This window comes from Ursus americanus, chromosome 11, assembly GCF_024610735.1.
Source record: "Ursus americanus isolate L20-20 chromosome 11, mUrsAme1.1.p, whole genome shotgun sequence".
NCBI lineage: Eukaryota > Metazoa > Chordata > Mammalia > Carnivora > Ursidae > Ursus > Ursus americanus.
Genome location: NC_142137.1, coordinates 32220707 through 32244425, shown reverse-complemented (window position 1 = coordinate 32244425; position 23719 = coordinate 32220707). Strand labels below are relative to the sequence as shown.

Sequence of the window (23719 nt, the reverse complement as noted above, 5' to 3'; positions counted from 1 at the left end):
AAGAAATGCACAAAATTCAAACCTCATGCTTGGTAAGCTTTTCATATTAGAAACATTTAAGAGCCAGATCGTTAAGACTGTGTGGAACTTCTGTGTTGTCCTTGTTTGTATATATGGGGCGAGGGACTCTATCAAGAAAGCGCCAAGGAGTCCCCTGGCATTAAGCACAGCTCTCTCTGGCCACTCTGAAAGCGCATACTACACTTAAAAAGACAAAATGACACTAAAAGGGCAGGAGGTAGGAGAGGGAGGGTCACTCATCACCAATACTGACTCTCAAACAACAAACAGATCCCACAAAAAAAAATTAACTTTGGATTTCTGTTCAGTTGTGTATGATTATAGCTGCTATAAAATATCTTAAATTTGTCATTAGAAAGAAGCACTGTTAAAGCTACTTTATCCTCACTTGCATTTGAAATAGATGGAGAACACTCTATTTGTCATGGATTGAACAATCGTACTCTAAAGGAGATACTTAGCTAACCCCCACACCCGATACTGCCTCTCAGTTAGCAACTTCTCACAAGCTTCCTCCTGCTATGGGTCACCTGACCTCAAACCTCGCCCAGTGGCTTCGTTTATTATTACACGGCGACAACCTGCCTATTAAACAGCCTTCAAGAAGAGACTTCCCAGTGGCCAGGTTTCTAACATGTGTTTCCATAATGCTCATCAGGGGTGCCTGGTTAGCTCAGTTGGGTAGAGCATGAGACTCTCAGTCTTGGGGTTGTGAGTTCAAGCCCCACATGGAGGGTAGAGGTTACTTAAACAATAAATGTAGGATCCCTCGCTCTCTCTTTCTCTTTTTAAAATCTGAACATCCTGGGGCGCCTGGGTGGCACAGAGTTTAAGCGTCTGCCTTCGGCTCAGGGCGTGATCCCGGCGTTATGGGATCGAGCCCCACATCAGGCTCCTCCGCTGGGAGCCTGCTTCTTCCTCTCCCACTCCCCCTGCTGTGTTCCCTCTCTCGCTGGCTGTCTCTCTCTCTGTCAAATAAATAAATAAATCTTAAAAAAAAAAAAAAATCTGAACATCCTAAAAATTTACCTCGCAGTCATCAATTTTAGTCTTCTATTTCCAAGATCTGAAGTAGGGTAAAAGGGGATCACTTCTTTTAGATTACAGAATGAAGAGAAGAGAGAAAAAGGCAAAAAGAGAGGTAGGGGGAAGGGTAAAAGGGAGGAGAAACAGGAATGAGAAAAAGCTAGGGGAATTTGGAGCTGGGTATTCTGAGAGCCCAGCATTTGCTTCTCCAGGTCCACTGGATGTGTTTCCTGGAATCCAATGGTTTCCAGGTGCATTCTGAGCTAAGCCTCCCAGTCTTCGCCACTGTAAGGTCATGAGAGGAAAACCTGATCTTTTCACTCACGGTGCTGGGGCTCCACGTGTTGGGACCCAGCTACACCCTCCCCCTTTCTTTGATTCCCAGCCTTAACGAACAATTCAGAAAAGTAAAAAGTCTGGGAAACAGCTGTAGGGAAGTGTACTTGGAGCCCAGCAGGCCATGCTGAGAAAGACAGGCACACACTTCATTTTGGAATGTACAGGAATGACACGGATTGGTTCACTGCCATATGCCAGAGGCTTTTCTGTTTTTTTTCTCTCTCCTTCGTTTTACTTTATTATTTTATTTTACTTTATTTTGCAAATACACTCTCAGATGTCACTCTCCAGAAGTCTGCAATCCACAGGCAAGGACTTAGTACTCAGTCAGTTGCAAATGAAAGTACAATTACTTCTCTGTCCGAAAGTTCAACTTTCTTTGTTTCCCCCACCAGGGCTGATTTCCTGTAGCTGACTGGCTCCAATGCGAGAGTGAAGTAATTTCTTTCCTCTGTGATTTATTTTCTGAGGATAAGTAAGCAAAACTACTATAAAGAAAGGAGGAAAGCACGATTCACAATGAATCCTTCTCAAAAACCCAACCCCAGAGTGACAGAGCAGGTAAAGCAGAGTACCGTGTACCAAGAAACTTGAGAATCAAGCTCCACGTTTCATACCTACTTCTGTGTAATAACAACAGAGTTTTTTGTTTGTTTTTTATTTAATAATATTTTTTATTATATTATGTTAGTCACCATACAGTACATCCCCAGTTTTTGATGTAAAGTTCTATGATTCATTACTTGCGTATAACACCCAGTGCACCATGCAATACGTGCCCTCCTTACTACCCATCACCAGCCTATCCCATTCCCCCACTCTCCTCCCCTCTGAAGCCCCCAGTTTGTTTCCCAGAGTCCACAGTCTCTCATGGTTCATTCCTCCTTCTGAACAACAGAGTTTAAAACTCTGTGCCAGGTACATAATGCTAAGAGCTTTACACGCGCTATCTCATTGCATGGGAAGGATCATCCACATTTTAGAGATGAAGACACTGACGTTTACAGAGGTTAAAAGACCTGCCGAAGGATGCATGGCAAATAAAATGGCAGAGTCAAGGCACAGGCTCTTCTCTGCCTCCAAAGACCACCATACGAGCCCACTGCCCAGGGTTTACAAAGCTTAGACAAAAGCCTGTTGCCTGGAAATGCACACAGGATGACTAGACACTATCAACCAGAGCTGAACGTATTCTTGTTGTTACAGTCCTATCTTCAATCTCTGAAATGCATTCATCTCTTCATATCATTAAGTAAAATAGACTCAACTGTACCTTTCATAAGCGATTCAGGATCTGTAGTGTTTTCTAATAATCATTTGAGTGAGTTTTTTTGCTTCCTTTGCTTGTTTTTAGTTATAGATCACTGCAAGAACTTCCTGACGAGTGTAACGGCATCTATCACGAGCTTGAGTAAGATACTCCATGTACAGGGAGGCTGCCTGATATGTATGCAAGATTCTACTGAAGGATTAAGCTAGACTAGGAAAAAAAGTGGCCTGAGGCTAAACCACAGATCCATCCCTTCCAGCTCCACTTGTATCTCAATGAACTTCACTTTGGAGATGCTTTATCCAGGGATGCTGCAGTATTCATTCACTGGACAGAAATCTACTTAATGCCGTGCTCAGAGGTGGAGGATACATGCACGAGCTAGAGCCACCACCCTGCTTTTAGTCTGGTCTGGCACAAAAAAACAGCCTCATTGGGCGCGTGGGTGGCTCAGCCAGTTAAGAATCTGCCTTCGGCTCAGGTTATGATTCCAGGGTCCTGGGATGGGAGCCCCAGATTGGGCTCCCTGCTCACTGGGGAGTCTGCTTCTCCCTCTGCCTCTGCCCCTCCCCCCTGCTTGTGCACGCACTCCCTCTCTCTCTAATAAATAAATAAATAAAATCTTAATTTAAAAAAAAAAAACAGCCTCGTGCAACCCATCACATATGCACTGTAGGGATGTTCATGAGACTGTTGTGAAGATTCTTCACAAAAAACAGGAGATATTCCTGTCTGATATTTGGGTCAAGAGTAGTAGTTCTATAGAATAACTGATCTGTTTTTGATGCCATGGACACTGCACACTTCAAAACTTACTGAGCTTACTCTCTTGATAGCTAAAAAACGCAGGGCCCACTTTGGCCCACTTATGGTCTGTGAGATGTAACATTTTGGCAACTGTCTCATTCTTAATTCAGCTCTGATGTCCCCAACCTTTTTCTTCCCTTTTCTTTTCACCTACTTTTAATTTTAATCTTGTATTTTGTTTCCTTAATCTTCTGGGGGAAACATAGAGTAGAAATAAGTAAATAAAAATATACATATGAAAATTTTAGGAAAGTAGAGTAATATGTGCTGACTCCCAAAACTCCAAAAATTTACTTTTTAGGTATCTCTTTTAAATCTCTACTAAGAACTGCTTTTATTATTTTCCTAAATTAAAGTTTAATGTTTTTTTGGAGGAGGGGAGCTAATGGAGAATATTTTATTTACACATGAGACTATCCCCATATGCCAACTGACATATGCAGACCTTACTTTAGCGACTTGGTGACATTATATAAAAAGTGAATTCATGTTAAGTGAATTAAAATGCATTTCCTGTTGTTACCAGCTCTCAACTTATGGTCTCAGCTCATTAAGCTTTCTTCAAGTGGCTGCATATTAAGTTCTAATCAAGCCTTAATATAAAATATAGAGCCAACTGCTGCCCAAATCCTAGTTCTTCTTTGGAAGATAAGATCTATAGGGGACCAAAGAAAAGGTATTCATTCAAAGGTTGAAGACATTTTTGGTGATGCTGAAAATGATTTGCCTCTTTATATGTAAGTTAAAATGATATCTTTTTAAATTTGATTTTTAGAACTAAGTTAAGAACAAGCTTAAATTACCATTAATTTTACTGTTAGAAAGAACATATAAGCCTTAGCAGAAGTCAGAAGAACAAAGGAGTGCGTGAGTGAGGATGTGACATCTCTGCAAAGGCAGACACAGACACAGCACACAGACAGGACCCATCTTTCTGTGGTGCTCGATCATCGGGGTGCTGGGAGATACATGGCAGTGTAACGCTAAAAGAAAAAAGTTTTGCATGCTGTTGTTTTTCAATCGCTACCATTCTCATGATCAATCTTCCAGATTCCCTTTCTACTTTGCAGTACGTGGCATATAAAATGGACACCTAACAGGATCAGTATAATCAGACATTTTCCTTTCACTTTTCTTTTACAATGGCCCAAGAGCCTTCAGTAAGTGAATATCTTAGACGTTACCTTTTAGCTCTTTACTTATAAAACAGTCAAATGAGAAATGAACCATATTAATAAATTTGTATGCATGTATATCTCAGATGTACTTCTTTTTAATACCAGACAAAACACACATCACTGTCACATTCCACTAAGCCTTTTTCATTGGTGTTACCATCAGAGTCTTATAAGCCTTAAAAAAGAGCCCTCGGGAGCATCACTGAGCATTTTAACGGAACAAAGCCAAAAGGGAAATTTTGTGAGTTAACCAGATGTTCTAGGTTAGAGAGGCATTTGAACAAAGACAAGTAAAATCTCCAAATAAATCCCAAATACTATTTCCTTAGAGCCTACATATAATTAATTATAAGCCAAACAGGGTCTAAGTACTGAGCAAATAACAGTAACAATACTTATCATTAATGTCATTATTCTTCTGTATCAAAGGTGACAGGAACTGTGCTGAGTACTTTCCAGTGTCTTGTTTTATCCTCGTAAGGAGGCTGTGAGGGAGAGACTGCTGCTATTGCCACATTACATATCAGGGCGCTAAGGCACAGACAGATGAAGAACATTTGTCTGACATAACACCGCTGAACAGTGGCAAGCTGGGATTCAAACCCAGGCGGTGAGACTCTGGAGCTAGGACTTTTCTACCGCACTACAGTACGGCACAATACAGACCTTTAAGTCATGAATGAAACTGATGGAACCTCTCATTAAGCGATCCTTACGCTCATATCTGAGAAGAGGGCACAGCCCTAGCTTAGGTTTCAAAAACCTCATGTTTGCACTCCTCACTCTAGGGGCGACTTATACAATTTCTGGGCTATCGCTGCATCTTTGAATCCCCGGTAGGCAGCCTAGTTCATGACATACAATAGATACTCAATAAAAGTTACTTGATTGAATAAGTGAGTAAACACAATTCAGTCATTGGTTTTAAAAGTAGAAATGCCCTTCAAGGAAAATGACAAATGTGTTCAGTCTGATAAAGCCACTGTAGGAAGCTTTCTAAAAAACAAATCTATGATATTAATTATTGATCTCTTTGGTAAATAAGAGCTAGCTCTTTCTGTTCTCTGAAACCAATATAGGTGAACTATATCCTAAAACAGTGACAACATCCACAATATACTTCTCTGTGCATTGTGGGAACATATGATTTAGTTGACTTAAACAGGGATAGCTGAATTATAAAAAGATTTAAGTTGTCAAAAGGTGATTATGTTCAACTACAAATTTAAATGAAAATACAAGAGTCTAGGAGTTGGGTGTGGTAGATTTTAAGAAGTTAAAATTTCCAGGGTGCCTGGGTGGCTCAGTTGGTTAAACATCTACCTGTCTTCGGCTCTGGTTATGCTCCCAGGGTCCTGGAATCGAGTTCGGCATCAGGCTCCCTGCTCAGTGGGGAGTCTGCTTCTCCCTCTCAATCTGCCCCTCCTCACCATTTGTGCTCTCGCTCTCAAATAAATAAAATCTTTTTGAAAAAAATTAAATTTCCATAAAATCACTTAAAAGTAGAACCTAGTAACAGTACTTGCCAAGAAAAAATGTTCCAGTAGTTCTACTTTTTCTGCTAATAAGATCACTTCTGGCACTAGAAACCAGATGTAAAGGTAGATTTTCCATTTCTGCCCTTCAGCTTCAAGAGAAAGAAGTCCACTGTTTAGCTCTATTAAATCACAGCCTGACTTTTCAGTGACCAGATAACAGCATGGAGTTATACCTATTTTTACCAATCCTGCCATTAATAAAGTACTAGTCCTCTGGCAAATTTATACATACTGCCAATAACCAGTAAATCTCAACTTGTAGAAACAATATGGAAACTACCACTTTTGTTTGAAGTTATTTAATTTTCCCTTCTTTTATCCTAGGAGTCTAATCCTCTCTAATGACAGTATTCATTTAAGCTGGCATTTATACTCCTGATGAATGCTTTATGTTATAACGTTTGACCTGGTTTTGTGTAATTCTCTTAATGTTATTGTATTTGTGTTAAAAAAAAAAAAATCTCCATGAAACAACGGTACTTCCCAGTTAGCTACTCTGTTATTAAGTGAAATAGATGCTTTTTTACAGGAACTCTTCTCTGGGACATTTTCATCAGTACCTTAATCTGACAAATTAAACTTCGCTATCTAAAAAGGGACTTTAAAAGAAAAAGTAGCTTTGAAGACAACGGAGATTTTTTTCCTAAAGTATGTAATGGTTGCCATTTTTAACCAATTACACAATATCAAGTAATTATAACATTTGATAATACATTCTTGTAGTTCAAGTATCAAATAAATTCTCATACACCTTTTATTTTCTTTCTTGGTGTCAGAAATAGAGTAAAATCAGTTAATTAGAATAAAAATCAGAAACTACTGCATACATGGCTCAATTTTGAACCAAAGCAAATAAAAAAGTTCTTTTCAACCTGAAGTATTATAAACTTCAAAATGATTATATATATCTAACAGCAAGTCTTTTTTTAAAGATTTTATTTATTCATTAGAGAGAGAAAGAGAGAGCTCAAGCAGGGGAAAAGGCAGAAGGAAAGAGAGAAGCAGACTCCCTGCTGAGCTGGGAGCCTGATGCAGGGTTCCATCTCAGGACCTGGAGATCATGACCTGAGCCAAAGGCAGATGTCTAACCATCTGAGCCACCCAAGCACCCCACAGCAAGTCTCAAAAATTCAGCTCTGGTATGGATTTAATGCCAACTTTTCCATAATCTTCTTCACTAGTAAATTCCAGAAAATCCTTCACTCTATAAGCAAATAGCATTCTTTATCATTTTGGCAGAAATTTAGGAAAAATTAAATTCTGTTACCATACTGACAGAACTCAGGAAAGTTGCGAACTATCATTCTTTACTCCTGTGTTACGTGAGATGTAACTCATCACAGCATTAAATGCATTCACTGATTTTTCTAAGCATTTAAAAATGAGCTCTTTATAGCCCTATAAAAAAGAAGCTTCTGTAATTTTAAAAGGGTATTTGTAATTTTTTGGTGCAACTATACCATGAATATGTATTAAAACACAATTTGGATAAGAATACCCACAGAGGGGCGCCTGGGTGGCAGAGCAGCTCAGGGTGTGATCCCAGCGTTGTGGGATGGAGCCCACATCGGGCTCCTCTGCTATGAGCCTGCTTCTTCCTCTCCCACTCCCCCTGCTTGTGTTCCCTCTCTCGCTGGCTGTCTCTATCTCTGTCAAATAAATAAATAAAATATTTAAAAAAAAAAAAAAGAATACCCACAGAATCCCTCATCAACCCACCCCATATCTTTTTGGAAGTAGGTAGACATACTCATTATAAACAAATAAAATAACTTTAAGCTAATCAAAAAGGGACAGCAAGTTTGTTTCCAAATCTTGGAATATCTGAAGATAAATTACTATGCAGTTAGAATCCCTCACATAATTATACAATAGGTTTTCGTACAGGTTTGGACAGTTTGGTAGTTACTGGATAAGATCTTGTTTATAAATTGCCAGTTAATCCTATCACAATCCTTTTAAGCTCCTAATTGTCATAAAATTTAAATAAACCTTAATTAGCTAAAATCTCTTGCTGGCAGAGGGTTTTAACCACTTGGGGGTCAATAAGAACCTAAAGCCAGATGACCGTAATACATGCTTGTTAAACAGGGAGGAAAGTATTCTCAACAATCAAGATAACAGTATTTACTCAATGCAGCAAATTATGTTTTCTTTGGCTAGGTTGTATCTACATATTTTCCTGCGGGAACTTGAAACACGGACATTACTGGGTCTTTTGAAACTATGGCTCATTCATAAGCCTCTAACACCACAACAAACAAGGAACCCCTCCCCTTCACTCACACACGTATGTGAAAATCTGGCCTCTAAGATTTCATCTGAGTATAAATTCATTTCTTGAAATTGCAGAGTTAATACAGTAAGAAGAAAAAGACAAAAATCTACCAACTAGGCTGAGCTGCCATCCTCTCCATGTAGTCTTTGGCCATGTCTCGGGCTTCAAGGTTCTCAGGATACAGCACGCAAAACATTGCCAAGGCGCCCAAGTTGTTGCCGTAAATTTCATTCCAGCGGGCGCTATATTCCTTGGGGTCCCAGGGAGGGAGGTATTCCAAAGGGCTGGACAGCATGGTGTGCACGGCCTCAGTGAGCCGGGCGGCAATGTGCTCATGGGAGCTGGCCGCCCTGAGCTGGAGCTCCGCCACCTCTGTCCTGGAGAAGTATAGCATTGGGTGGCTGTCATAGTTGGCATTGGTGAAGGGAATCATGACTTCTGGGTTCTCGTCAGTGATATAAGACGACACAAAGCAAAACAAATATATGAAAAACACACTGGGAGCCCCCCGTGTGTGAGTCCTCATCGTGGCATCAGATCTCCAAATCTCCAAGGCAGCCAAACCATCTTCGAAAGATCCTACGGGAGGAAAAAGAAAAGGGGATGTCAACCAGGGGAACATGACAAAGTAGGAAAGACAAACTTGCTTACTGGGAGAAGGTAAAAATATTAAAAGCTGAAGCTTATGAATTTAGATTTTTTAAAAAAATACAACAAAAATTTGAACCAGGAAGGGACTTACTAAAACCTAATAATTTAGTCACAGGAATAAAAGGTACAACACAAGGAACACGGTCAATGATATTATAAATAGTGTTGTACGATGACAGAGAGTAGCTATACTTATGGTGAACACAGCATAATGGACAAACTTGGCAAATTACTACGTTGTACACCTGAAACTAATATAACATTGTGTGTCAACGATACTCAAATACGGGCGCCTTGGTGGCTCAGTCGTTTAAGCGTCTGCCTTCAGCTCAGGTCACGATCCCAGGATCCTGGGATGGAGTCCCGCATCGGGGTCCTTACTCAGTGGGAAGCCTGCTTCTCCCTCCCCCTCTCTCCCAACCCCTCATTCATGCTCTCGCTCTCTGATAAATAAAATGTTTTTAAAAAACCAAACTCAAATAAAAAAATCTAATAATTTTATTGTCAAGTAAACACGATACTTCAAACATGTATTCATTGAGGAAAACAGAACTTTGGACTTGGGGAAACCATGTAAGATTTGTTCAAGTAGGGAAGACAGACCCTCCTTGGCATTTTTCTCATGTTTTAGAATTCAAAAAAGTTTAAATCTTACAGTATTTTTTTAGGCATTAACATGAAAACCACAATAACCAAAAGCTGGTGGTGAAATCTTGTCTGGGAATCTGAATGGAAATTAGGAAAAAAGAGAAAATCCTGTCTTTCTTAATTATAGGCTCCATTACTCTGGCTTCTCCTGGCTTCCTAACATTCTGCATTCTGAAGCAGGGATTACGATCAATACATCTATAAGAGTGTAAGCAGACAAATATTATGAGTAAGGCTATATGCTCTTTGTGTCAGCAGAAGGTGGGGACAGAGAAGACAAAAGCAGGGTAACCGACGGCCAAGCCCATGCATTCCCTGGGCTGACATCAGCAGGCGTGTACTGAAAGGCCAGACATGGGGCTGCCGGGACTAGAAACGGACAGGCCTTCATTCAGAAAATAAAATCCCAGAATCAAAAGGCTGAAATAACACGTGTACATTTTCCCTTTATTATTTGAAACTGGTGCCTACTTTTTCATTTTGCACGTGGGATTTTGGTGTCATTCAGTAGGTCAGACACTGAAACCAAGCTCATATTTTCTTAACTGCTTAACTTTCTTAAAAATCCTTTTTTCAGTGGCACAGGTTAAAAGAACATATTTCAAATACAAGAATATTTTTTAAAAAGAAAAAAAAAACACAAAAAACAAAAAAAACCTCAGCCTAGTCTACGTCCCACATCTGGGATAAAGCAGGCATAAAATCCCCCAGAGGAAAGTCAGGGAATTCTTAAAATTCTTCAGAGGGGAAAGGTTATAGAAAGCAGACCAGAAAAAGACAGTTTTATGTAAATAATGAACAGTAGTTTTCAATTATTAAAGAGAGAAACTGATGGAGAAAAATCAACCTCCCCAGCTGAACACAAACTATTTTTCTAATGAAAAGCTGCCTCGTCACATTCACAAGAAAGAAAACTGAAGATTTAACATACACTGGAGATCAGTCCACACTCTCAACTTGCTGTATCTCCAAAAGAAAGGCAATATGCAGCACTTATGGATGCTGCCATTAATTCTAGTATTCTTTATATTTCTGAATGTGTTTTAGACCATATGTGTATACACACACACACACACACACACACACACACGAAATTTAAGGGCAGCAATTTTGCAAAGCATTTCAGATGTGTTTCAAGAGTCAAACTTGGGATTAATTTAAGAAAATTGGTATAGCCATGCTAAATAAAATATATAAAATAGAAATAACTCTTGGACTCTACTCATATTATGTCTAGCACCCAAAGCTGCAAGGCGGCTGGCTAGACCCTTCAAGGTCAGAGACCTGGCCAAAAGAAATAGTCCTCTGTGGTTATGTCTGAGAAGGGGTGTGGTCTCTGGCAACACAGAGACATGGCTGGGTCTAAAGTAATGCTGAGTCCCCACCACCCCGACCTCCACCCCGAGGTTTATTTTTTGCTCTTTTCACTGAACATTCATGCAAACAATTAAAAAAAAAAAAAAGCCTGCCTATATTAAATCCCCCAAAGCCTAAGATTGGATGCAGTTATCAATGCAATTAACATTGCGGAGGGGTTTTAGGCACCCAAAGTGAGGATGACTTGTAAGTTTCTCCTTTAATTGACCACTACGTGGATAGTATTGAAGATCTTCTCTCAACTACCGTTTTTTTAAACCTGTAGCTCACGTTCTAGGCGCTTGTGGGAGGTTGGATTTTGGGGGGATGGGTGAGAACCCACAGGGAGACTGGAATTTCTGTCTCAGCTCCTGTACCAATATTCCCTAACGGTAGCTAAAGCCTGATTTGTTTTATTCTCTTCCTCCTCCCGTATGCATCCTGTCCTCCTACCCAGGTCCAGAGTCACTCAGGTGCTGGGGGCTGCTGCAGGAGGACTCATGCTGTGATCCCAGCCCCTTCTGCCACATCACTTCCCGTGATGTAGGTCATGCCTGAATATATTTAAACAAGAAGGGTTGCTCCTGAAGCACAGAACCTCATTAACGTGTTGATTTGGGAATCATGCCACCTTGATATGCCAACTATTATTGAAGGGTCCTTCATTATTGCTCCAAATTCACGTGAGGGGGTCAGGGCAGCAAGACTGAGCTACCACACATTTAAGACATAAATTCTGGTTGGGATACCATGTGGGCCAATGAAGAACCCACAGAAATTCTACAGAACAATCAGGCACACAGACCACCTGGGAAGAAAGGGCCATAGCATTCACCATGTCCCAGAGTGTGTTGCCTTCCAATTATACTGAAGTCAACTCACCCAGCCTCCACCGCTCTCCCGAGATTAAGGCCTTTGTTGATCTATCCAAAAAGTTCACTTCTTCTGTATCTGGCACATACCTGTATCACGTGGAACCGTTTGGACTGTTTATATGCTGTGCCTCACAGAAGGTGGGACCACAGCTTCCTCTTTGCATCACAGGACTTAGCACTGTGCTCAACAAAGAAAAGGCAGCTCGTAGATGCTGACTAAGCCAAATTAACCCTTGGACTTAGGTCCTGGGGGAGTAGATACCATCACTAAAATGAGCAAGGAGAAACCTTATTCCCTTTATTTGAAGCCAAAGCAAGTTTTGAATTTTTCAGAAAAAAACGTCTGCTAGGAAACTAATAGAGGAAGATACTCATGAGGCCCAGAAACTTATGTAGCCTAAAAACTAATTTCAAAGAAAGAAAGTGAAGTCTAACCCAAACTTACTTTAGGCTGATAACCTAAAGGGAGACATCTACCATCTTAAATCTGTCCAGAAAATTACCCTGAAAAGCCCCCATTTCCAGTCTTTGGGTTTCCCCCATTAAAATTCTGCCCTCAGTACTCTGCATACCGCTCTGTAGAGAGAAGCTGCAATTAGGGAAAGGAGCGTTTCTCACGGTCATTTTAGGTGGACCACAGATGGACAGGTTTTATGCCAACTCATTTCAATGGGAAAACTATCACTGGTACATCTAACTAGACATTTCAACAGAGATATAAAGTTCCTGTTTAAGACACACTTACATTTAAAAGTTAAAAAAAAAAAAGTAAAAGGATAGGGCAAAAATTGTTGAAAGTGGTACTTGAATGACTGAAGTTTGGGAGATGCCGAAATGCTAAGTGAAACAATGGCCACTTAGTTTACCAGAAAGGCCAACTCTGGGGCGCCTGGGTAGCGCAGTCGTTAAGCATCTGCCTTCGGCTCAGGGCGTGATCCCGGCGTTCCGGGATCGAGCCCCGCATCGGGCTCCTCCGCTGGGAGCCTGCTTCTTCCTCTCCTGCTCCCCCTGCTTGTGTTCCCTCTCTCACTGGCTGTCTCTCTGTCACATAATAAATAAAATCTTTAAAAAAAAAAAAAAGAAAGGCCAACTCTGCCTCTCCCACTGCCCCACCACACACACACACACACACACACACACACACACACACACACACACACACACAGAACAAGTCTGTACTTTCAGATGTCTGTGGCTGGTCTCTTAAGCCACTCTCCCTCTAGTTCATGTGTTGCAGACACAGCAGAGCACTGCCGGCTCCCCTCAATCTTCAAGTTGCACTTGGCCCCCAGCTCAAGAGCATGGCATTTTCAATATGGCAACATCATGGGCAATCCCTGGCAGCTGCCACTAATATTTCTCTTACACATAATTCAATTCTCAGGATGCTTCTGAATGACTCTATGGAGCCTCGTTTCCCCTAAAAGCCTTTCCTCTTCTCTTCCACTATAACGCACTAACTTTCCTTACCTAGTTTTCCTTCCATTCTTTTGTCTCACTCTACACAGCTCAGAAAGCAAAACGTTCCTAAATTTCTACCTAATCAATGAGTACAATATAATCATTTAAGGATTACCCTGTCACTACCAGATGATTGAGACAGCAATTTGATCATCCCCCTGCCTGAATGCCCTGCTTGTATCTGCAGCAGTCCAAGTTTGACAGTATGCTTAGGCCAAGCCAAATAATACAAAAAGTATTTAACAAGATGCCCGAATTCTAATTATTTTAAATAGGTCCTCACGAAGTAACAATAAGCCTAAAATTATTTTGCTTTAATCCTGGTTCCAACAATCCACGGCAGCTATTTATTATGACTGCCGACACACAGAAATTTTGGTGAAATGCTTTTCCCATATTTGATCTTTTACTTTGCAATAACTTGATGTGACAAACAGTATTAAGAGTTAGTGTCCACTGATAGTCTAACAGTACCTTAGAGACAGAACTAGAACCCATTCTCTTAAATCCTAAGCCAACATTCTTTTCTTCAACCAAATTTTTAACAATATTCGGTGACATTAAAGTTCCCATTTTTGCCATCCTTAAACAAAGAAAGCACAGAAAGAATATGCTCAGAAGGAAAAGAACTGAAAACTAGACTAGCAACATCAAGTTTCAAAAATGAAGGTTTCCAAATGGTCTGGGACTGTTTAAAAATGAACATATGGTAGCACAAAAGTTCTTTCAATTTCCCTGGCTTTAGAAAATATAGAAAGTATAAGGATCAAAGAGTGACATTACCCTGAAGAAAGTAAAACACGCCCCAAATTAAGATGGATTAAAAACACTCTTACATCTTGCGTCAAGTCTAAGGAGCACAGCATTATGATGAACACTGAGCATGGACAGAAGAGTAAATCCCTGCTCTGCTGTCTGCTAGTTTTGATCAACTGATTTCTGCTCTCAAAGCCTCCATGCTCTCATCCATAAAACGATCCCAACTTCACGGGGTGATTAAATATTATGTGATGCACTTAGCACAGAACCTGACATAAAGAGCTCTATAAATATTTTTAATAAAAGGGAAGAAGTTTCAGACATGCAAGATTATATTAACCTATCCATAATATATTTTTTTTGAAAGAAACGAAATATAAGCAAAAGAAGGAGAATCACAGATGTTAAGTGCCTGGGCAAGGTCATGCCACTTGTTAGAAACTCCGATGAAGCTCAAACACAATGCTCTGGACTCTTTAACACATCATTCATTAGTAAGCTCAACACTCACTGAAAAGAAAGCACATAACCCTTGAGATTTTTCAAGTATTTGTCAGGGCCCTCAAAGAAAAGAATAATGATTAAATAAATGATATCTGAGTTTGATTGCCTCCCAAGGCCCATAATTCTTGGTGTATAAAAGGTGACTGCTTCTTGCTGTATTCTTTCAAAAGGCCCAGTGATACAACAGGGGCTGGAAAATAAAATCGCTGGCTAGAGAGTGTTTCTTAGTAATAAATTTATATGACTGAAGGGTACATGAGTACTTGGGAGATATCTGCTGCCCCTGGCTGAGCCGATAAGGTAACCTCAAGGGTCTGGAGTTGGCTCGGGCAATGTCATCAGTATCCCAGCTGATCATCCTGGGATATGTTATCTGATGTTAATAAAACTAAAACCCTCCTCGCCCAACATATATAAAACCAGAATGTCAGTGCATTCATTTACAAGAAATACAAATATCAAGCAGATTGGGAAATATTTTCTAGCTTCATCAGAGACCCCCACAGGTTGTAAAATTATTAGATAATTGCCTGGTGAGGGGCCCTGGGCTTGGGGTAACTCAACCAGTCAAGACCACCGCCGTAACTTGCTTGAAAGGAGGTTGTGTTGTCAGCACCTGTCAGATGGCCTCGGGATATCATTAAAAACAAAAATTTTTAAATTGAACTGTAATGATATTTAGGAAAGAAGAGCAAAATGTACATACCCCACAGCTCCTGCCACCACCCCCACCAAGTTCAGCTCAAGAGTACCTGTTCCTATTTGCCCAAGCCAATGGACAGGCCCAGTAGTCAGTTACCTGAAGTTAAATACTTCTCACACTACAACTGGAAGTGCCCATATCCATGAAGGGCTAAAACAGTCCTGCAAACCAGACAACAGAATGCCCCTGACTTCGGATCCTCTTCCCTGGAAAATGTATGGGCGCTGTAGAAGTTAGCAACTATGACTCCACTGAAACCCAAGTTACCTCGCCTTTAGGCCTCCAATCAGGTTTCGGGCAAACTCTGATGCCCTGAGAGCACTAACATACCTTAACAGAGCTGCACATTTCCTTCTCTGATCTATTTTAGGATTTAACTCTCGGAGAAATCTATTTTCAAGTATTTGAGAAACATCTTGCTGTGGTCTCACACATACCACCTCACTGTTTCCACATATTTTAACTAAGGGAATGTACATATTTTTAAAGTTCTCCTTACTTTTTCTATTTCGATTTTATTAAATGGATAATTAGGATACTTTTTTGGAAAATAATTTTACCTCGATATCAAAGTAAAACCTTATATGTCCTTGGTAAATTTCTGTAGTGAAATAAATCTAACATTATTCTTACATACATCAAATCCTAAGAAAACATATGGTTTGGGTACTACACAATCGTTTGCTAAAATTATACTCCCTGATGTGTAAAGCCTGTAGACTCAGCCAAAAAAGCATATTTTAAAAACCAAGGGCTCTTAATCAAAATGAAAGTTCCTTCTACTGAGGGTTTATTGTTTTCCTTATTTAGGGTGAAATGAAATATATCTCCCCAAAAAGTCATTTCCAAACAAAAATCCACAATATGAAATTATAGCATATGGAACCCCCAAGAATTTATACACACTACTGAGGGAGTAATTACAACCCTGAACCCACACGGCAAAACCACACTGTGTATAATAATGGTGCTTACCACCTTTACACTCAACATTGGAGAAACTTTAAGTTAGGTTTGTAAGTTAAGTGCAGCTCTGTGCAGTCCAAGACCATTTCTGTATTGCTCCTGGGAAAGTTTTTTGTGAAGATAACACATTTTCTCACAATGTAATCTGAAGCTCACTTCTTTCCTAGACCAACAATGGTAACCATATAACTTCCTTCTAGGAGAAGAATGGTTAACCTAAATGATGTTTAAAATGAAGGCTCCATCTCCCATTCACCAGAGGACTACTTGAAGAAGTACTTTAGTGGCTATCAAACTGAAGGCTTCACTTAGTGGCAGAGTTCTTCCTGGTGAACATTACTACGAATCTAAGAACCATTAAGATCCAGCTTTCGGGGCGCCTGCCTGGCTTACTCAGTAGAGCATGCGACTCTTGATCTTGGGGTCATGAGTTCAAGCCCCATGTTGGGCATAGAGCTTACTTTAAAAAATAAATCAAAGAAGGTATTGCCTAAAAAAAGAATGAGTAAGATTCAGTTTCTGAGAGCGTGGCTGTCTTATAGAAAATAGAAAGGAAGTAAAATCTGTACTTTCACGGAGGCAAAGAATAAGCAGGGTAGAGGTGTGGTGGGGGGTCTACAAAGTCACTGAGGAGATCAATAAAGCAGCTAATTTTGCTTAAAAAAATGTTTAAAAGAGGAAATGGAATGGTTATTATACTTTCTAAGCTCTAAGTAAATTCTAGTTTATCTAGCAGCCTAACAATTGGACACCTTCTAGTTGGTATCTCTTTATTACAATTTTAATTGATTTTCTTAATGATGGTGTTAGAATACAATATGCTAAAGTATTTTCAAAAATTTTTATTCTGGAGATGCCTGCGTGGCTCAGTCAGTTAAGTGTCTGCCTTTGGCTCGGGTCATGATCTCAGGGTCCTGCTCCGCAGAAGTCTGCTTCTCCCTCTCCCTTGTGTTCTCTCTTTCTCTCTTTCAAGTAAATAAGTAAAATCTTTAAAAAAAAAAAATTGGGGGCAGTGCCTGGGTGGCTCAGTTGGTTATGCATCTGCCTTCAGCTCAGGTCATGATCCCAGGGTCCTGGGATCGAGTCCCACATCCTGCATCTGGCTCCCTGCTCAGCGGGGAGCCTGCTTCTCCCTCTCCCCTTGCTCCTTCCCTACCTCATGCTCTCTCTTTCTCTGTCAAATAAATAAAATCTTTAAAAATAACAAAATAAATAAATTGTTAAAAAATTTTTTATTCTGATACTATTTTCAGATAATATAATGTTGAATATAATTAAGTATACTTCATTTTGGTATTCCACAGCTTTTAAAAAGTAATTTTTTAAAGATAATTAAAATTTATTTATTTGTCAGAGAGCACAAGCAGGAGGAGTCAAAGGCAGAGGGAGAAGCAGCCTCCCTGCTGAGCAAGGGGCAGGATAGGGGACTTGATCCCAGGACCTGGGATCATGACCTAAGCTGAAGGCAGATGCTTAACCAACTGAGCCACTCAGGTGTCCCTAAAGGGTAGTAATTTATGCACATTAAGTTTTCCAATGCATTGTTTTCCAGAACTGGAAGATCAATTTCCCATCCATGTCAGGGGTAAGTATTTCTTGTAAATATTAATTAATTAATTCAGCTATGTATTGAGCAGCTATTAAACCCAGGAACCATGCTAGGCATAGGAATAAAAAGTAAACAAGAAAAATTATGCTCTGCCCTTAATTATAGTATAAAAATCTAAGAAAATGATGTTTCTGTTTTTTTTAAAGGACTTATTTATTTGAGAGAGAGAGAGAGAGAGTGTGTGTGTGTGTGTGTGCATAGGAGTGTGAGCCAGGGGAGGAGCAGAGGGAGAGGCAGAGGGACAGAATCTCAAGCAGACTCCCTGCCAAGAGCGGAGCCCCACACCGGTCAATGCCATGACTCTAAGATCACAACCTGAGCCGAAATCAAGAGTCAGCCACTCAACCAACTGAGCCACCCAGAGGCTCCTCAGTTAGTTTATTTTAAACTGTAGAACTTGTATTACTTGGACAATAAAAATGAATAGGAATTCTCCCTTAGTCCAATGTAATTTATTTAACTGACTATAGCTGGCCCCAAATGAAAATTAACAATCTTTTCTTTCTTTTTTTTTCAAAATTCTTTTTAACAGTAAATAATCAAAGATTCTCTGGAAGTTCCTACAAAACCAGCTATGGCTTTCTCAGCAATAGCTTTAACCATGAAAATACTCTCTGGCATTACTGGCTAAAAATATAAAGCACAGAAAAGAAGATAAAGAAAATGAAGCTAGTGGCTAAATATAACTTCATACAATTTCAAATAACAGTTAAACAAAACCATAAATAATCATGAAAACTAAAATACAACTTTTCTTCCTGCCACAGATTGACAAGGGCAGACCGGCGAGGTGGCTAAGAGAGCTCACAGGGGAATCACAGTGGCTTTTGTTTACCGCTTTGTGACTCTGGACAAGCCAACTATCAAAACCTAGTCCCTTATTTCAAATGAAGATGAAAATATTATGTCTCAAAAAAACAGTTGGGAGATTAAATGAGATAACACCTATAATGCACTTAACACTTTCTGGTAAGAGTTCCCCAAAAATGCTAGTCATCATTGCTCACCTCAGAACATGATTAGTGGCTGTGGGCACAACCTGGAGCCAGACTTCCAAGGTTTGAATCCCAGTGCCACCACATCCCCAGCTATGTCCCTGTTTTCTCCTCTGGAGACTGGATAAAATAATACCTTCCTCATAGGGTTCCTGTGATCTTCAATTAGCTGACACACCTAAAACATAAAAAGGCTGTCTAGGACTTAGACGGTGTTCAGTAAGTGTTAGCAGTCATCATCATCTTCTCAATAAGACCACCAAGGTCAGTCCAAGGAGAGGAAGTGTGCCATGACACCAGGAGGAAGTGCTCACAAAACTATCACACACAGAATGTCATTTTTAAAATACGTACAATGCATTGTGTGTTCAGAACCTTGCAGACTCATCAGGAGCCTAAAAATATCAAATATTTTGACAAATATAAAGTATGTGAAGCCAAGAGTTTTCTCCTTCCTGCTCAACAGCATATTTATAACTTTCAGGCTATATATTCCAAGTAACTCAGCACATCTGAGAAGAAAAGAAGTCTTCAATCTAATACTATTTCTTCATCAATCAATATTTATATAGAGAGATAAAACTTTCTGACATACCATAATGACGCATATGTGTTTACAGTCAGAAAAACATCCTACACATAGAAACACCAGTCTTGATGAAATTTAAAAGATGAAAAATTCACTTCTGAACCTAAATATAACTTGAAAAAATATGATGTTTGATTGAAATACATTTTCTACTTCCCCTAAATGGCAATACACATTAACTTTCAGGTGGTAATGTAACTCCTTGAATTTGTGGGTAAAACTATCTTCAATTCTATAACCAATTCTCCCCCTTTGATTTTTAGATATGTGACTTTCTTTCTTAGCAGGTGTGATGGTTAATTTTATGTGTCAACTTGATGGGCTATGGGTACCCAGATATCTGGTTAAACATTATTTCTGGATGTGTCTCCAAAAGGGTTTCCACAAGAGGTTAGCTTTTGAATCAGCAGACCAAGTAAAAGTAAAGAAGACTGTTCTCTTTGATGTGGGTGAGCCTCACTCATTCAATCCACTGAGGGTCTGAATGGAACAAAAGGCAGAGGGAGAATTCATTCTCATTCATGCGCACTCACTCTCCAAGCTCTCTGCCTGCCTGCCTGCCTGAGCTGGGCCATCAGTCTTCTCCTGCCCTTGGATTGGGGTTATACCACCAGCTTTCCTGGACTCCAGCCTGCAGGAAGCAGATCATGGGACTTCTCAGCCTCCAGCGTTGAACGACCCGATTCCTCTGCCTCAATGCCAACTTGAGGACTCCCTTTCCTCCTTTCCACCTCTTTCCTGATTTCAGTCAACACCACATGTCCTTGCAGGTCAGGTCTTCTGCTCCTCTAGCCCAGTATCTGCAAACCTCCATGGAAAGATTCATGACATCAATTATAGATTCTGAGGCTAAGTACCACAAAACACACTTAACCTCTCATATGTAATCTACTCAGTTTCACTCATTTATGAGTGTAGCTAAAACTGTGTATATTTGGGGTATGTCCTGATATCATTCTCCTCCAGGATCAGGTCCCATTGGTTTAGCCTCTGACAATGACTCTAAGAAACACTAATACCATCCTCAAGGCCCTACCATGCTAAGCACACTATGCAGGAAAGGGTTAACCTAGTAGGCCTCCTGCTCAAACCCTGCAAAATTTCTAAGAAAGGCTATGAGCCCTTGTAATATTCTACCAGATACACGTTTTTTTGTATACCTGAGGCCCTGGGTCTTTTAGTACCAGCAAGATCAGATAGTTTATACTAACAGTGTGATTCATGACAAACTCCTATCTTTGCTCTGAGGGGCTAGACTCTGAATAGCTCAAGTCAGTCATGTAGGTGCTATGCGTCTACACGACTGGACCCCAGTAAAAGCCCCGGACACCAAGGCTGGGGTGAGCTTCCCTGGCTGGCAACATTTGCACATGTTGTCGTACACTGTGGCCAGGAGTGCCACTCCACTAAGAGAGGAGACCTGGAAGCCTGTGTCTGGTTTCTCCTGAACTCTGCCCCACGTACCTTTTCCCTTTGCTCATTTTAACTTGTATCTTTGCTGTGTCAAACCATATTCACAATTAAAACACCTTTTTTGGGGCGCCTGGGTGGCACAGCAGTTAAGCGTCTGCCTTCGGCTCAGGGCGTGATCCCAGCGTTATGGGATTGAGCCCCACATTAGGCTCTTAAGCTATGAGCCTGTTTCTTCCTCTCCCACTCCCCCTGCTTGTGTTCCCTCTCTCGCTGGCTGTCTCTATCTCTGTCGAATAAATAAATAAAATCTTTAAAAAAATAAAAAATAAAAATAAATAAAACACCTTTTTTTTCAGTGGCTTTTGGTGGATCACTGGGTCTGATGGTGGTCCTGTGGGAACCCCCTCCCCCATCTTCTTTTTAGTCCACTCATCTAAATTCCCATTAGAAGTATGAGTCTTGCCATACAATTTGCCCCATTAGAAAGTATTGGGATACTATTCACTAGATCTTTTTCTTGTACTCAACTTTTGCTATTTTTCTATGATTTATCCTCAGAAAAATGATTTTGTCCAAGGATATTGCTGTTGAAGCAAAGGACACAGCAGAATATATAGTACTGGACTCTCTTTAGAGACTGCCTAAAAGCTGTAGGTATTATCCAAAAAATGAAATACACAGATGTTAAGCAAAAGGCTTAAAAGAATTTCATGGGAAAGTAATTTGCTGGCATTAAACTTACAATTCCAGCTTATTCAATAAAAATAAAAATTTCATTTATTGGATGAGTATACATACTCATGAGTATGTCTATGGAGTATATATTGGAGAGTGATGCTTTTTTCACTATACATGAGGCTCTTTTTCATTCCTTACTTATATTCAAGCATTCTTCCATTTTTCCTATCTTCTAATACTCACCAATGACAACATTTAACTTTTTTGCTGCCTTTCACATTCTCAAACATTTTTATATGCACGTTTTTGTATTCTCATTTTTGTCTCACAGATCATAGTTCTTTGGCACCAAAATCCCTGAGTACTTTCCAAATGTCCTCTTATGAATCATAATAAAAACTGAGAATACCACAGACTTGGTTTGTAAAACAATGATACATACATGTAATTAACCTAAAGACACAGGCACTGTCTTCTCAGGACTTGCCCATCTCAGTTACTGGCAATCAATCCTGACAGCAATTGAGGCCCAAACTCCCGCTCCTTCCCTTACCCGCTCTGTCTCCATGTCTAAACCATCAGCCAACTCCATCCTCAAACACATCCAGAATCCAGACACTTCGCCACTGCCGTAACACCAAAGCCATGCCATGTCTTGCCGGAATCACTGCAAAATGTTCCAAACTAGTCTGCCTGCCTTCACCCTTACCTCCAATGGCCATTCTCAACACAGGTGCCAGAGCCATCCTTGTTCAATTACAATTCAGGTTATGTCACTGCTCTGTTTAAAATACTTCCATGGCTTCCCATCCTTCAGAGTAAGAACCAAAGTGCTCACAATTGCTCTCCAGGCACCACGAGGCCTGCCCCTGTTGCCTCTGTGCCTTCTTGACCTACAGCTCTCTCAGTATCTCCCCCATTCTAGCCATGTGGTCTCCTTGCTCTCCTTGTACTTGTGGGGTGTGCTCCCTCCTCAGCGCCTATGTTCTTTCCACCTAGAATGCTAACCCCCAGACATCTACGTGGCTGGCTCCCTCGCCTCCTGTAAGTTTTTATTCAAATGTGACTTCTTCAGTGAGGCTGGCTGTGACCATGTCATTTAAATCAGTCACCACCATTTCCTAGCTCCCTTCCGGATTTTACTTTTCTCCTTACCACTTATAACGTTCTAATCTACTATGTGATTTACTTATTTCTTGTGTCCCCCTGGCTGGCCCCTCTAGAATGCAAGCTCCTTGAGGACACTTCGCTTTCTGCTATATCCTCAACATCTAGAAGAGTGCCCAGCACTTAATAAACATGCAGAGATTATTTACTGAATGGATTAACTAATGTGTCAAGATGTAAACCCTTAAAAACTCAGAGATAACTATACATATAATTATAAAACTATATTAATATAACTACATAAAAAGAAGCAATAAAAATCTTTGTGTACCAAGACAAACCATCTGAAGGTAAAATGGGCTACGATGTTGGACCCTTTCCTGGTTACTCAGGGCTACTATTACAGTTTACTGACAGCTACCACCATACCCACTGTCCTCCCAGCTCTTCCTTGGGCACAAAGCTCTCACTGTATCTGCCCTGGGCTGCAGGTGGCTTTTGCTGTGCCCCCACGTCTTGCCAGGCCCTTGTCAATGTGCCTTGCCCACCTCAGATCACACTCCATGCCCTGAGCATCCCATTTCGTCTCCCAACAGTCCATTATAGTTTCCATGGGTTTTTCTCCAGGTATTTTTCTAAATGCCACTGCAAAACTTTCAGCCCACTTCACATTGGATTAGACGTTCTGCCACTTTTCCCATCTACTCCTGCCCAGACCAGCCAGGCCTCTCTTTCTGCTGGATGGTTGGTTGTCTGGTGCTAAGACTTTTATTAAAGTTTTTCTGTTTTGAAATTTAGAGTCATTCCCTTCATGTTCCCACTTTTAACTGTATTGCCAAAGATTATTATCATCATTTAAAGGTTTGGTATAAGGGCTTTCTTAGTGCTATTTACAAATTAAAAAAAAAAAAATCTTCCTGCACTGGTAACATTTCTTTTAGCTAGAGC

At 40.3% G+C, this 23719-nt stretch overlaps 1 protein-coding gene across 11 annotated transcripts in view; it reads right to left on the bottom strand.

Annotated features, from left to right (window-relative positions):
- DSE (dermatan sulfate epimerase) overlaps positions 1-23719 on the bottom strand; it is a 145984-nt gene that overhangs the window by 44554 nt on the left and 77711 nt on the right. For 10 of the 11 annotated variants that reach the window (XM_087865407.1, XM_087865411.1, XM_087865409.1 and 7 more), the window contains one exon: positions 8568-9036. In XM_087865407.1, coding sequence (XP_087721533.1) covers positions 8568-9036 — 469 coding nt within the window. Of the gene's footprint in view, positions 1-8567; positions 9037-23719 lie in introns of those variants that run through there. The other variant, XM_045798522.2, reaches the window with a different exon arrangement.